We start from the raw sequence: 13,524 nt of genomic DNA, 5'->3' as shown, positions 1-13,524 counted from the left end.
TAACATAAGTAAGATACTGTGTGTTAACATAAGTAAGATATAGTGTGTGTTTACATTAGTAAGAGACGGTGTGTTAACATCAATAAGATACTGTGTGTTAAAATAAGAAAGATATAGTGTGTGTTAACATAAGTAAGATACTGTGTGTTAACATAAGTAAGAGACGATGTGTTAACATAAGTAAGATACGGTGTGTTAACATAAGTAAGAGACGGTGTGTTAACATAAGTAATGCACTGTGTGTTAACATCAGTAAGATACTGTGTGTTAACATAGTAAGATACTGTGTGTTAACATCAGTAAGATACTGTGTGTTAACATAAGAAAGATATAGTGTGTGTTAACATAAGTAAGATACTGTGTGTTAACATAAGTAAGATACTGTGTGTTAACATCAGAAAGATATAGTGTGTGTTAAAATAAGTCAGATACTGTGTGTTAACATCAGTAAGAGACGGTGTGTTAACATCAGTAAGAGACGGTGTGTTAACATCAATAAGATACTGTGTGTTAACATAAGAAAGATATAGTGTGTGTTAACATAAGTAAGATACTGTGTGTTAACATAAGTAAGATAAGGTGTGTTAACATCAATAAGATACTGTGTGTTAACATTAGTAAGACACTGTGTGTTAACATAAATAAGATACGGTGTGTTAACATTAGTAAGAGACGGTGTGTTAACATAAGTAAGATACGATGTGTTAACATAAGTAAGATACTGAGTGTTAACATAAGTAAGATATTGTGTGTTAACATAGTAAGATACTGTGTGTTAACATCAGTAAGATACTGTGTGTTAACATAAGTAAGATACTGTGTGTTAACATAAGTAAGTCACTGTGTATTAACATAAGTAAGATACTGTGTGTTAACATAATGTTAACATAAGTAAGATACTGTGTGTTAACATTAGTAAGATACTGTGTGTTAACATAAGTAAGATACTGTGTGTTAACGTAAGTAAGATACTGTGTGTTAACATAAGTAAGTCACTGTGTATTAACATAATGTTAACATAAGTAATGCACTGTGTGTTCACATAAGTAAGATACTGTGTGTTAACATAAGTAAGATACTGTGTGTTAACATAAGTAAGATACTGTGTGTTAACATTAGTAAGATACTGTGTGTTAACATTAGTAAGATACTGTGTGTTAACATAAGAAAGATATAGTGTGTGTTAACATAAGTAAGATACTGTGTGTTAACATAAGTAAGACATTGTGTCTTAACATAAGTAAGATACGGTGTGTTAACATAGTAAGATACGGTGTGTTAACGTAAGTAAGATACTGTGTGTTAACATAAGTAAGATACTGTGTGTTAACATAAGTAATGCACTGTGTGTTCACATAAGTAAGATACGGTGTGTTAACGTAAGTAAGATACTGTGTGTTAACATAAGTAAGATACTGTGTGTTAACATTAGTAAGATACTGTGTGTTCACATAAGTAAGATACTGTGTGTTAACATAAGTAAGATACTGTGTGTTAACATAAGTAAGATACTGTGTGTTAACATAAGTAAGATACTGAGTGTTAACATAAGTAAGTCACTGTGTATTAACATAAGTAAGATACTGTGTGTTAACATAAGTAAGAGACGGTGTGTTAACATAAGTAAGAGACGGTGTGTTAACATAAGTAAGAGACGGTGTGTTAACATAAGTAAGATACTGTGTGTTAACGTAAGTAAGATACTGAGTGTTAACATAAGTAAGATACTGAGTGTTAACATAAGTAAGATACGGTGTGTTAACATAAGTAAGATACTGTGTGTTAACATAAGTAAGAGACGGTGTGTTAACATAAGTAAGATACTGTGTGTTAACATAAGTAAGTCACTGTGTATTAACATAAGTAAGATACTGTGTGTTAACATAATGTTAACATAAGTAATGCACTGTGTGTTCACATAAGTAAGATACTGTGTGTTAACATAAGTAAGATACTGTGTGTTAACATAAGTAAGAGACGGTGTGTTAACATAAGTAAGAGACGGTGTGTTAACATAAGTAAGATACTGTGTGTTAACATAAGTAAGATACTGTGTGTTAACGTAAGTAAGATACGGTGTGTTAACATAAGTAAGATACTGTGTGTTAACATAAGTAAGATACGGTGTGTTAACATAGTAAGATACGGTGTGTTAACATAAGTAAGATACTGTGTGTTAACATAAGTAAGATACTGTGTGTTAACATAAGTAATGCACTGTGTGTTCACATAAGTAAGATACTGTGTGTTAACATAAGTAATGCACTGTGTGTTCACATAAGTAAGATACTGTGTGTTAACATAAATAAGATACTGTGTGTTAACATAAGTAATGCACTGTGTGTTCACATAAGTAAGATACTGAGTGTTAACATAAGTAAGTCACTGTGTATTAACATAAGTAAGATACTGTGTGTTAACATAATGTTAACATAAGTAATGCACTGTGTGTTCACATAAGTAAGATACTGTGTGTTAACATAAGTAAGATACTGTGTGTTAACATAAGTAAGAGACGGTGTGTTAACATAAGTAAGAGACGGTGTGTTAACATAAGTAAGATACTGTGTGTTAACATAAGTAAGATACTGTGTGTTAACATAAGTAAGAGACGGTGTGTTAACATAAGTAAGACATTGTGTCTTAACATAAGTAAGAGACGGTGTGTTAACATAAGTAAGAGACGGTGTGTTAACATAAGTAAGACATTGTGTCTTAACATAAGTAAGATACGGTGTGTTAACATAAGTAAGATACTGTGTGTTAACATAAGTAAGAGACGGTGTGTTAACATAAGTAAGATACTGTGTGTTAACATAAGTAAGATACTGTGTGTTAACATTAGTAAGATACGGTGTGTTAACATAAGTAATGCACTGTGTGTTCACATAAGTAAGATACTGTGTGTTAACATAAGTAAGATACTGTGTGTTAACATAAGTAAGATACTGTGTGTTAACATAAGTAAGATACGGTGTGTTAACATAAGTAAGAGACGGTGTGTTAACATAAGTAATGCACTGTGTGTTCACATAAGTAAGATATGGTGTGTTAACATAAGTAAGATACGGTGTGTTAACATAAGTAAGAGACGATGTGTTAACATAAGTAAGAGACGATGTGTTAACATAAGTAAGATACGGTGTGTTAACATAAGTTAGATACGCTGTGTTAACATAAGTAAGATACGGTGTGTTAACATAAGTTAGATACGCTGTGTTAACATCAATAAGATACTGTGTGTTAACATAAGTAAGATAGGATGTGTTAACATAAGTAAGATACTGAGTGTTAACATAAGTAAGTCACTGTGTATTAACATAAGTAAGATACTGTGTGTTAACATAAGTAAGATACTGAGTGTTAACATAAGTAAGTCACTGTGTGTTAACATAAGTAAGATACTGAGTGTTAACATAAGTAAGATACTGTGTGTTAACATAAGTAAGATACTGTGTGTTAACATAAGTAAGTCACTGTGTGTTAACATAAGTAAGTCACTGTGTATTAACATAAGTAAGTCACTGTGTATTAACATAAGTAAGATACTGTGTGTTAACATAAGTAAGATACTGTGTGTTAACATAAGTAAGATACTGAGTGTTAACATAAGTAAGTCACTGTGTATTAACATAAGTAAGATACTGTGTGTTAACATAAGTAAGATACTGTGTGTTAACATAAGTAAGACATTGTGTGTTAACATAAGTAAGATACTGTGTGTTAACATAAGTAAGATACTGTGTGTTAACATAAGTAAGACATTGTGTGTTAACATAAGTAAGATACTGTGTGTTAACATAAGTAAGATACTGTGTGTTAACATAAGTAAGACACTGTGTGTTAACATAAGTAAGACACTGTGTGTTAACATAAGTAAGATACTGTGTGTTAACATAAGTAAGATACTGTGTGTTAACATAAGTAAGATACTGAGTGTTAACATAAGTAAGATACATAAGTAAGATACTGTGTGTTAACATAAGTAAGTCACTGTGTGTTAACATAAGTAAGATACTGAGTGTTAACATAAGTAAGACATTGTGTGTTAACATAAGTAAGACACTGTGTGTTAACATAAGTAAGATACTGTGTGTTAACATAAGTAAGATACTGAGTGTTAACATAAGTAAGTCACTGTGTGTTAACATAAGTAAGATACTGAGTGTTAACATAAGTAAGATAGGATGTGTTAACATAAGTAAGATACTGAGTGTTAACATAAAGCATGAACTATGTGTCACTGTGAGTACTGAAAGGTCCTATAACATGAGTACTATCGTGAGTGTTAACAGATATTGAACGATGTGCTAACGTAAATATTGAATAACAAACCTAATACTAATATTTGTTGTGAATGGCGTTTACAATTACATGAAAATCTGTTCTGAAATCACTTTTGATTGAATTTTACATTGCAGTGGTGTGGTAACTGTAGACATTGACCTCGACAGTCGTGACGTCAATCAGTGTAACACAGATTACGGACTCTTCTCCTTTTCTGACAAATGTCCACCGGAAACCACACAAGTAAGTTTTTAACGACAAAAAGGACAGTTGAAAACATGATTTCACTACATAGAAAACTGGACACACTTTAGAGAAAGCCTTATCATTTTACGATGTATAACAATGATGTATTGCGTTAAAATGGGAATATCGGGTTATAGTAAAGTGCTGTATCGTGTTATAGTTAAGTGTTGTGTCGTGTTATAGTAAAGGGTTGTATCGTGTTATAGTAAAGTGCTGTATCGTGTTATAGTAAAGTGTTGTATCGTGTTATAGTAAAGGGTTGTATCGTGTTATAGTAAGTGTTTGTATCGTGTTATAGTAAAGTGTTGTGTCGCGTTATAGTAAAGTGTTGTGTCGTGTTATAGTAAAGTGTTGTATCGTGCAATATTAAGACATTGTATTGTGCTATATTATGACGTTGTATTACACTATATTAGGACGTTGTATTGTGCTATATTAGGACGTTGTATTGTGCTATATTAGGACGTGGTATTGTGCTATATTAGGACGTTGTATTGTGCTATGTTAGGACGTATTGTGCTATATAAGGACGTTGTATTGAACTATATAAGGACGTTGTAATGTGCTATATTAGGACGTTGTATTACACTATATAAGGACGTTGTATTGTGCTATATTAGGACGTTGTATTACACTATATAAGGACGTTGTATTGTACTATATTAGGACGTTGTATTGTACTATATTAGGACTTTGTATTGTGCTATATAAGGACGTTGTATTGTGCTATATTAGGACGTTGTATTGTGCTATATTAGGACGTGGTATTGAGCTATATAAGGACGTGGTATTGTGCTATATAAGGACGTTGTATTGTGCTATATTAGGACGTTGTATTACACTATATAAGGACGTTGTATTGTACTATGTTAGGACGTTGTATTGTGCTATATAAGGACGTGGTATTGTGCTAAATTAGGACATTGTATTGTACTATGTTAGGACGTTGTATTGTGCTATATTAGGACGTTGTATTGTGCTATATAAGGACGTGGTATTGTGCTATATTAGGACGTTGTATTGTGCTATATTAGGACGTTGTATTGTACTATATTAGGACGTTGTATTGTGCTATGTTAGGACGTTGTATTGTGCTATATAAGGACGTGGTATGTGCTATATTAGGACGTGGTATTGTGCTATGTTAGGACGTTGTATTGTGCTATATTAGGACGTTGTATTGTGCTATATTAGGACGTTGTATTACACTATATTAGGACGTTGTATTGTACTATATTAGGACGTTGTATTGTGCTATATAAGAATGTTATATTATGTAATATTTAAATGTTATATTTTGTGTTATTAGGATGTTAAATATTTATTAAGATTTTGAAGTGAGTTATATTTTGATGTTGTATTGGTGGTATTAGTTTATGGTATTGTTTTTAGATAATCCTGCAAATTTGGCCATGAAATATTTTTTTCGTATATATCACAAGTATGCTGTACTCTGGAACGTTAACCGATGGCTGCGCGAGTCAGATATTGATTTGCTTCATAAATCGATAATGGCACAACAGAATGGCTGCCTCCGTTTTATCCTCCAGATTATGGCTTTCCTGAGTTATGTGATAAAAGCGTCTTACTTTTGTTTTATAACATTTCACGAGGCCTGCGAGTTTGATAAGTAATCGAAATGTCTTTAAAATCAAGTTAACTTTGTTAGTTGAAAATAACACTATAACAGATTTGATGGCGGAGGGAAAGAGAAAGTAGTAGACACGGGTATCTCCTCAACGCCAAATCATCTCAGCGAAAGGTTACAAGTTTTTCTTCAGTCTTCAGTTGAAATGGAATTAGTTGAAAAACAAGATATGGGTAGTATATAAGGGTGTAACTTGTAGTTTCATGTAGTGATGAAAGTTTTTGTGCTATAGGCTTTGGTGTTTGATCAAAGTGTTAATTTTGATGATGCCTGTCAGTGTATGTACAAACTCATAATGATATGCATTCATGTCACAGGATTTGAGACAATCTATAAACATTTTTTAATTCTTTTTCAGTGTGAAAATAAACCTGGCCATGGGTTAGCATTAGGAAGTTATGTGTGTGTTTGTCGGCAAGGTTTCTATTTCCCCAACACGAGCAACTCTGGTCAATTTTACGCGGGATCTCTCTTAGAAAGTGTTTATATGGACAGCCTCAACAATGGAACTAATTTTACCGGGAAAGGATTTCAGTGTTTGCCGTGTCTGCGTGGCTGTACACAGTGTGTTGATAGCACGCCTTGTATGGCAGATTATGATATACTACTGCGTGGTATACCTTTAGGAATACAAAGTTTCTGTATCACAGTAACGCTTGTTATTGCAGTGGCAGTGATTCGTCTCCGTAAAACAAAGGTAAGTAAGGAAGGATAAATATATGGATGGATGGATTGATGGATAATCTTTATTTGCATATTTTCGTGATATTATATGCAATCACCTTCCAAACCACAGGCGGTTGTCAGCAACTGTTGAATTACATATATTTTTGTATGCTGTATTCAGCTTTACAGAACCCAAGTCGATCGAATTAAGTTGTGGTGTAACTTTAAAGGCATAAGAGGCGAGTACGCTATCCACTGCGCCATCCGACCACTCTGAAAGTGTTAAACACTAGTTAAGTGATCAGGAGAGAAGTGTATAACAAACATTTTGCATCATCATCATTCAATAAAAAAAATATCATTTATAGCTTGAAACCGCGATATATACCGGTCCATTATCAAAATTTTCATGGCTCGAAAGTGTAGATTTTTGGCCGGGGTGCACATAGTGCAAATCCGGGTTATAGTATGTTGAATGTCGGGCGGGCGGGCGGGGAAAAGGGGTACCGGTTTTGTAGAATCATCTTCTCCTGGAGTTTTTGACGTAGAAGCTTGAAACTTTGTAGGATGTTTATATATATGTTAAAGATGTGCACCTATTAATTTAGGATTCATTCCGGACGTTTTTTCTTGATTTTCCGGGCTTTGGAATTCAGTCATTTTCAACAGTCTGGCGTGGAAAATCCAAGATGGCAGCCTTTGTCTCCCATTGGTTGAAATGTTGTTTTGAGCGTGATAGCTTTTCATTGGCTGAAACTTTGTTTTGAGCACGATATATAACATTGCATTCATCCCGCAACCCGGCCAATTGTGGCTTTGCCCCTTTTTTGCCATCGTTTTATTGTATTTTATTTGCAACGGGTTTTGATACACGTTATACAACTGATACAAAGACATTTACTTACATTAAAACTTACATGTCTATATAAACAAAATTGAAGGTGGCGTATTTGCATTATTACAGGACTTTAAAACATACTCTCACAGAACCTAAAACCTGTTAGTATCCTTAACTTACTGCTGTGTGTGCATACAAAATCATTCGTTTTCTTGTTTAGAAAGATTTGGGCCTCCAAAAAGTAGCAGAGTCACAGTGAGAGGAGTATATATATCCATAAAGTTGATTGAAGATTGTATTATATTTTAAAAAGGGGGTGATAAATGTGTTCTATTACTACAGTGACAACGTTGATCAGTAACAAACTCGGATCTAAATAGATATCTAATCACCGTGCCTTTATCTCACGTGTAAGATATTATTTTTCCGTTTACCATAAAAAAAACAAGTTAGGTACATATATGTAAGATAAATCTATATAATATTTAACCTATCTGAAAGCAGAGAATGATAAACTGTGGTTAGGGCTATCTAGGGGTAATTGATCCCACTGTTTTATTGTAGAGGGAAAAAATAAGTTACATAATCCTTACCTATTACTGGGTAAATATCATAGATTTCTTGCATTGTGGAGATTGTGTAGAGAATGGTTAGCAACAAGGGAGGGGAATGGGGGGTGGGGGTGAGGGTGGGGGGGGGAGGGGTGAAGTATTCAGATAATAAGGAGTAATATCATTGTGTATCTTGAAGAACATTTGAAGTTTTCAATAGCTTTGTCCGTAGGATAGGAGTTACCAATCCGTTTCATTATAAAGAATTTGTCTGTTTGTAGGGAGACCAGTGATGATACGATTTGATTGCTTCAAGTTCTAGTTTTTCGTTTTTCTGCAACCATTCCAAAACTCACAGCAATATTTTAAGACGGGAAAAATAATGGTCCTATTTTTTGTCTATTTAGTCTATTAAGGATAATTTTTATTCTTTTTATGCTATTAAGGATATTTAAGGACACCATATCGTTTAGCTACTGTGATAGTTATATATGCTATATGACAGTTCGAATTCGACTCGCTGAATACTCCTGAATGTTGACGGCTGTTCACGAACTCAATATTTACACCATTAAAATCTCTATTTCTATTTTATGATCCAAATCAGCATTTGAGATAAGCAATGTTATAAAAAATTGATTCTCCTTCACCCAAGGATGTTTCTGACCAAACTTTATCAAAATTGCTCACTTGGTGGGGAAGGGTTCAATAGAGAGAAGCGGTTAATATTTGAAAGCATTACTGGGAAGTGGATGGAGGCGTCTTAAAGTGCTTACCCAAAATTGTGAATTTTATGGTTCCAGGGTTTCACATTTCCCCATGGGGAGGAGGTCTAGTTTACTATAGTTTATATAGGAAATATAGATTTTTGAGCATTATTATTTCAATTTCATTTGGAAATATTTCAAACTTTGTTAAAATAATGAGTGAAGGGCGACGGCGAAATGACTGACCCCCAGGGGCCTATGGGCGCGGCAAAAATGGCTCAATTGACTTAAATTTCAAAAATCTTCTCAACACTCAGGTATGATAGAATCAAATGCTCTTAATGGATTGAAGTGACTTCAGGTGCTTTACCAAAATGAGTTTCACATTTTTCCTTGCTTTTCATTAAAAGATACCTTTGAACTTAATGTTGTTTATTTCCCAATGAAAATAAGTAAGAATTATCAGTATAGGGTGACAGTTTTGATGGTATACAGATATTGACACTGGCTTACTTTCATCAATGTCACAATTTCTTCTTCATGAAAGCTACTTACCCTTTAACCTTTGTATTAAATATTAGTTATCTCTAGTGACCGTCAAGACCGCTAAGTCTCGTTGAAGGAAAAACAAACAGATACAGCGGAAACACAGGCCCTACAATAACATGTACCCAGTAAAACACGCCCTACAATAACCTGTACCCACTAAAACACGCCCTACAATAACATGTACCCAGTAAAACACGCCCTACAATAACCTGTACCCACTAAAACACGCCCTACAATAACCCGTACCCAGTAAAACACGCCCTACAATAACCCATACCCAGTAAAACACGCCCTACAATAACCTGTACCCAGTAAAACACGCCCTACATTAACCCGTACCCAGTAAAACACGCCCTACAATAACCCGTACCCAATAAAACACGCCCTACAATAACCTGTACCCAGTAAAACACGCCCTACAATAACCTGTACCCACTAAAACACGCCCTACAATAACCCGAACCTGTAAAACACGCCCTAAAATATCCTCTACCTTGTAAAACACGCCCTACAATAACCTGTACCCAGTAAAACACGCCCTACAATAACCCGTACCCAGTAAAACACGCCCTAAAATAACCTGTACCCACTAAACACGCCCTACAATAACCTGTACACGGTAAGACATGCTGTAACGTGTATGACACGCCCTACAATAACCTGTACCCATGTAAAACACGCCCTACAATAACCTGTACCCAGTAACGTGTATGACACGCCCTACAATAACCTGTACACGGTAAGACATGCTGTAACGTGTATGACACGCCCTACAATAACCTGTACACGGTAAGACATGCTGTAACGTGTATGACACGCCCTACAATGACCTGTACCCTGTAAGACACATGTGACAATATTCTGTAACGTGTAAGACATGCCCTACAATGACCTGTACCCTGTAAGACACATGTGACAATATTCTGTAACGTGTAAGACATGCCCTACAATGACCTGTACCCTGTAAGACACGTGTGACAATATTCTGTAACGTGTAAGACATGCCCTACAATGACCTGTACCCTGTAAGACACGTGTTACAATATTCTGTAGCGTGTAAGACATGCCCTACAGTGACCTGTACCCTGTAAGACACGTGTTACAATATTCTGTAGCGTGTAAGACATGCCCTACAGTGACCTGTACCCTGTAAGACATGTGTTACAATATTCTGTAGCGTGTAAGACATGCCCTACAATGACCTGTACCCTGTAAGACATGTGTTACAATATTCTGTAGCGTGTAAGACATGCCCTACAATGACCTGTACCCTGTAAGACATGTGTTACAATATTCTGTAGCGTGTAAGACATGCCCTACAATGACCTGTACCCTGTAAGACATGTGTTACAATATTCTGTAGCGTGTAAGACATGCCCTACAATGACCTGTACCCTGTAAGACACGTGTTACAATATTCTGTAGCGTGTAAGACATGCCCTACAATGACCTGTACCCTGTAAGACACGTGTTACAATATTCTGTAACGTGTATGACACGCCCTACAATGACCTGTACCTTGTAAGACACGTATTACAATATTCTGTAACGTGTAAGACATGCCCTTCAATGACATGTACCCTATAATATACGCTCTATTATAACGTGTACCTTGTAAAACACGCCCTAAGAAACCCTGAAGTAGCTTTGACTAAAACAGATTGCTGATCGGTGCTCATTGAGTATGACCCAATCGATTGAATGGACTGTAGCGTAACAAAATCCTTTTCTTACTTACTGACGACAGGTTTTCATCGGAACTTTATCTCTAATATAAGTGTTTCACGTTTCATGCTATTTTTGGCTCTGCGATCCTTTGCGACGTCCGTCGTCCGCCAGTCACACACACCCCCCTCACCTAAACCCTATATTAGTCACGAACGACAAAGTGTAATTTGACTAAAGTTTGTCAGCAGCATCCTAGGAGAAGAGGTTAAATTGTATCCACGGTGTGTTTGACCCCCATGTCCTCATCTCCGATATGATAAAGGGGCCTACAAGGGGAAATGAGGGAATCGCTTGTCAGTCTTTTTTTCTGATACAACTAGATATTAATTTTAGCAATCATTTCCTTTTGTGGAAATGAAAGAGTTTCGATCATATTTCGGTTAAGGTGGTTTTGTACAAATTTAGTTTCCTCATCTTTTAGAGGGAAATGTAACAAGGTAATTTTAAATGAAATATTTAAAGTGAAAGTGGATATATCAAACAGAGCGATGCAGGCCTTATATACCTCTTGTTGATAAAACTGAATACACCGATCTATTTTACATACTTGAAGATAAACATTGTTCTGACATTTTCCTAACACTAGGTAAGGTATACAGGTCAGATTGGTCTCCCGTTTCATCAGTGATCCGGAATTATATAAGTTTCGTCATAGTCATCATCTAAACCATCTTAAATTAACTCTGCCCATTTCTAGACCAGCTGTCGGTGTGGTTACTGGCTATGAGCGGTACTTAAAAGCGCGTCTCACAGCAGGACATTTGCTCGCGTTCGGCTTGGAATGCAAGAGTGTTGTTTCATTGTTAAAATTCAATCAAGTTGGAGGTGGGGATGTTGATATTTTTATCACAAATAGATTTTTGTATATCAAGAAATTTCTACTATCAAGATCGCATAATACTTGTTATCGAGAGTGATATAGGTAAAGAGATGATATGGCGTCCTTCGTCCCAAATCACCAGTGTGAGAGACATTATGAGATGATATGGCGCCCTTCGTCCCAAATCACGATTGTGAGAGACGTTATGAGATGATATGGCGTCCTTCGTCCCAAATCACCAGTGTGAGAGACATTATGAGATGATATCGACGTTTTCGTCCCAAATTACCAGTGTGAGAGACGTTATGAGATTATATGGCGCCCTCCGTCCCAAATCACTAGTGTGGGAGACGTTATGAGATGATATGGCGTCTTTCGTCCAAAATCACCAATATGAGAGACGTTATGAGATGATATGGCATCCTTCGTCCCAAATCACCAATATGAGAGACGTTATTAGATGATATGGCGCCTTTCGTCCCAAATCACAAGTGTTAGAGACGTTATGAGATGATATGGCATCCTTCGTCCCAAATCACCAATATGAGAGACGTTATGAGATGATATGGCGTTTTCGTCCCAAATTACCAGTGTGAGTGACGTTATGAGATGATATGGCGTCCTTCGTCACAAATCACCAGTGTGAGAGACGTTATGAGATGATATGGCGTCTTTCGTCCCAAATCACGATTGTGAGAGACGTTATGAGATGATATGGCGCCCTTCTTCCCAAATCTCCAGTGTGAGAGACGTTATGAGATGATATGGCGTCTTTCGTCCCAAATCACGATTGTGAGAGACATTACGAGATGATATGGCGTCTTTCGTCCCAAATCACCAATATGAGAGACGTTATGAGATGATATGGCATCCTTCGTCCCAAATCACAAGTGTGAGTGACGTTATGAGATGATATGGAGCCCTTCGTCCCAAATCACGATTGTGAGAGACGTTATGAGATGATATGGCGTCTTTCGTCCCAAATCACGATTGTGAGAGACGTTATGAGATGATATGGCGCCCTTCTTCCCAAATCACCAGTGTGAGAGACGTTATGAGATTATATGGCGCCCTTCTTCCCAAATCACCAGTGTGAGAGACGTTATGAGATTATATGGCGCCCTCCGTCCCAAATCACTAGTGTGGGAGACGTTATGAGATGATATGGCGTCTTTCGTCCAAAATCACCAATATGAGAGACGTTATGAGATGATATGGCATCCTTCGTTCCAAATCACCAGTGTGAGAGACGTTATGAGATGACATGGCGCCTTTCGTCCCAAATAACTAGTGTGAGAGACGTTATGAGATGATATGGCGCCCTTCGTCCCAAATGACGAGGGTGAGAGACGTTATGAGATTATATGGCGCCCTTCGTCCCAAATCACGAGTGTGAGAGACGTTATGAGATGATATGGCGCCCTTCGTCCCAAATCACGAGGGTGAGAGACGTTATGAGATGATATGGCGTCCTTCGTCCCAAG

The 13,524-nt window shown here is 36.3% G+C and overlaps 1 protein-coding gene across 1 annotated transcript in view; it reads left to right on the top strand.

The window, feature by feature from the left end:
• LOC132548865 (probable G-protein coupled receptor 158) overlaps positions 1–13,524 on the top strand; it is a 55,829-nt gene that overhangs the window by 14,433 nt on the left and 27,872 nt on the right. The window contains exons 2-3 of the mRNA XM_060212761.1: positions 4,422–4,530; positions 6,540–6,878. Coding sequence (XP_060068744.1) covers positions 4,422–4,530; positions 6,540–6,878 — 448 coding nt within the window. The remainder of the gene's footprint in view (positions 1–4,421; positions 4,531–6,539; positions 6,879–13,524) is intronic.

This window comes from Ylistrum balloti, unplaced genomic scaffold (genome assembly GCF_031769215.1).
Source record: "Ylistrum balloti isolate Yb309-2 unplaced genomic scaffold, AGI_CSIRO_Ybal_v1 Utg370030, whole genome shotgun sequence".
Classification (NCBI taxonomy): domain Eukaryota; kingdom Metazoa; phylum Mollusca; class Bivalvia; order Pectinida; family Pectinidae; genus Ylistrum; species Ylistrum balloti.
The sequence above is the reverse complement of the archived record's forward strand: the minus strand, read 5'-3'. Positions and strand labels throughout refer to the sequence as shown.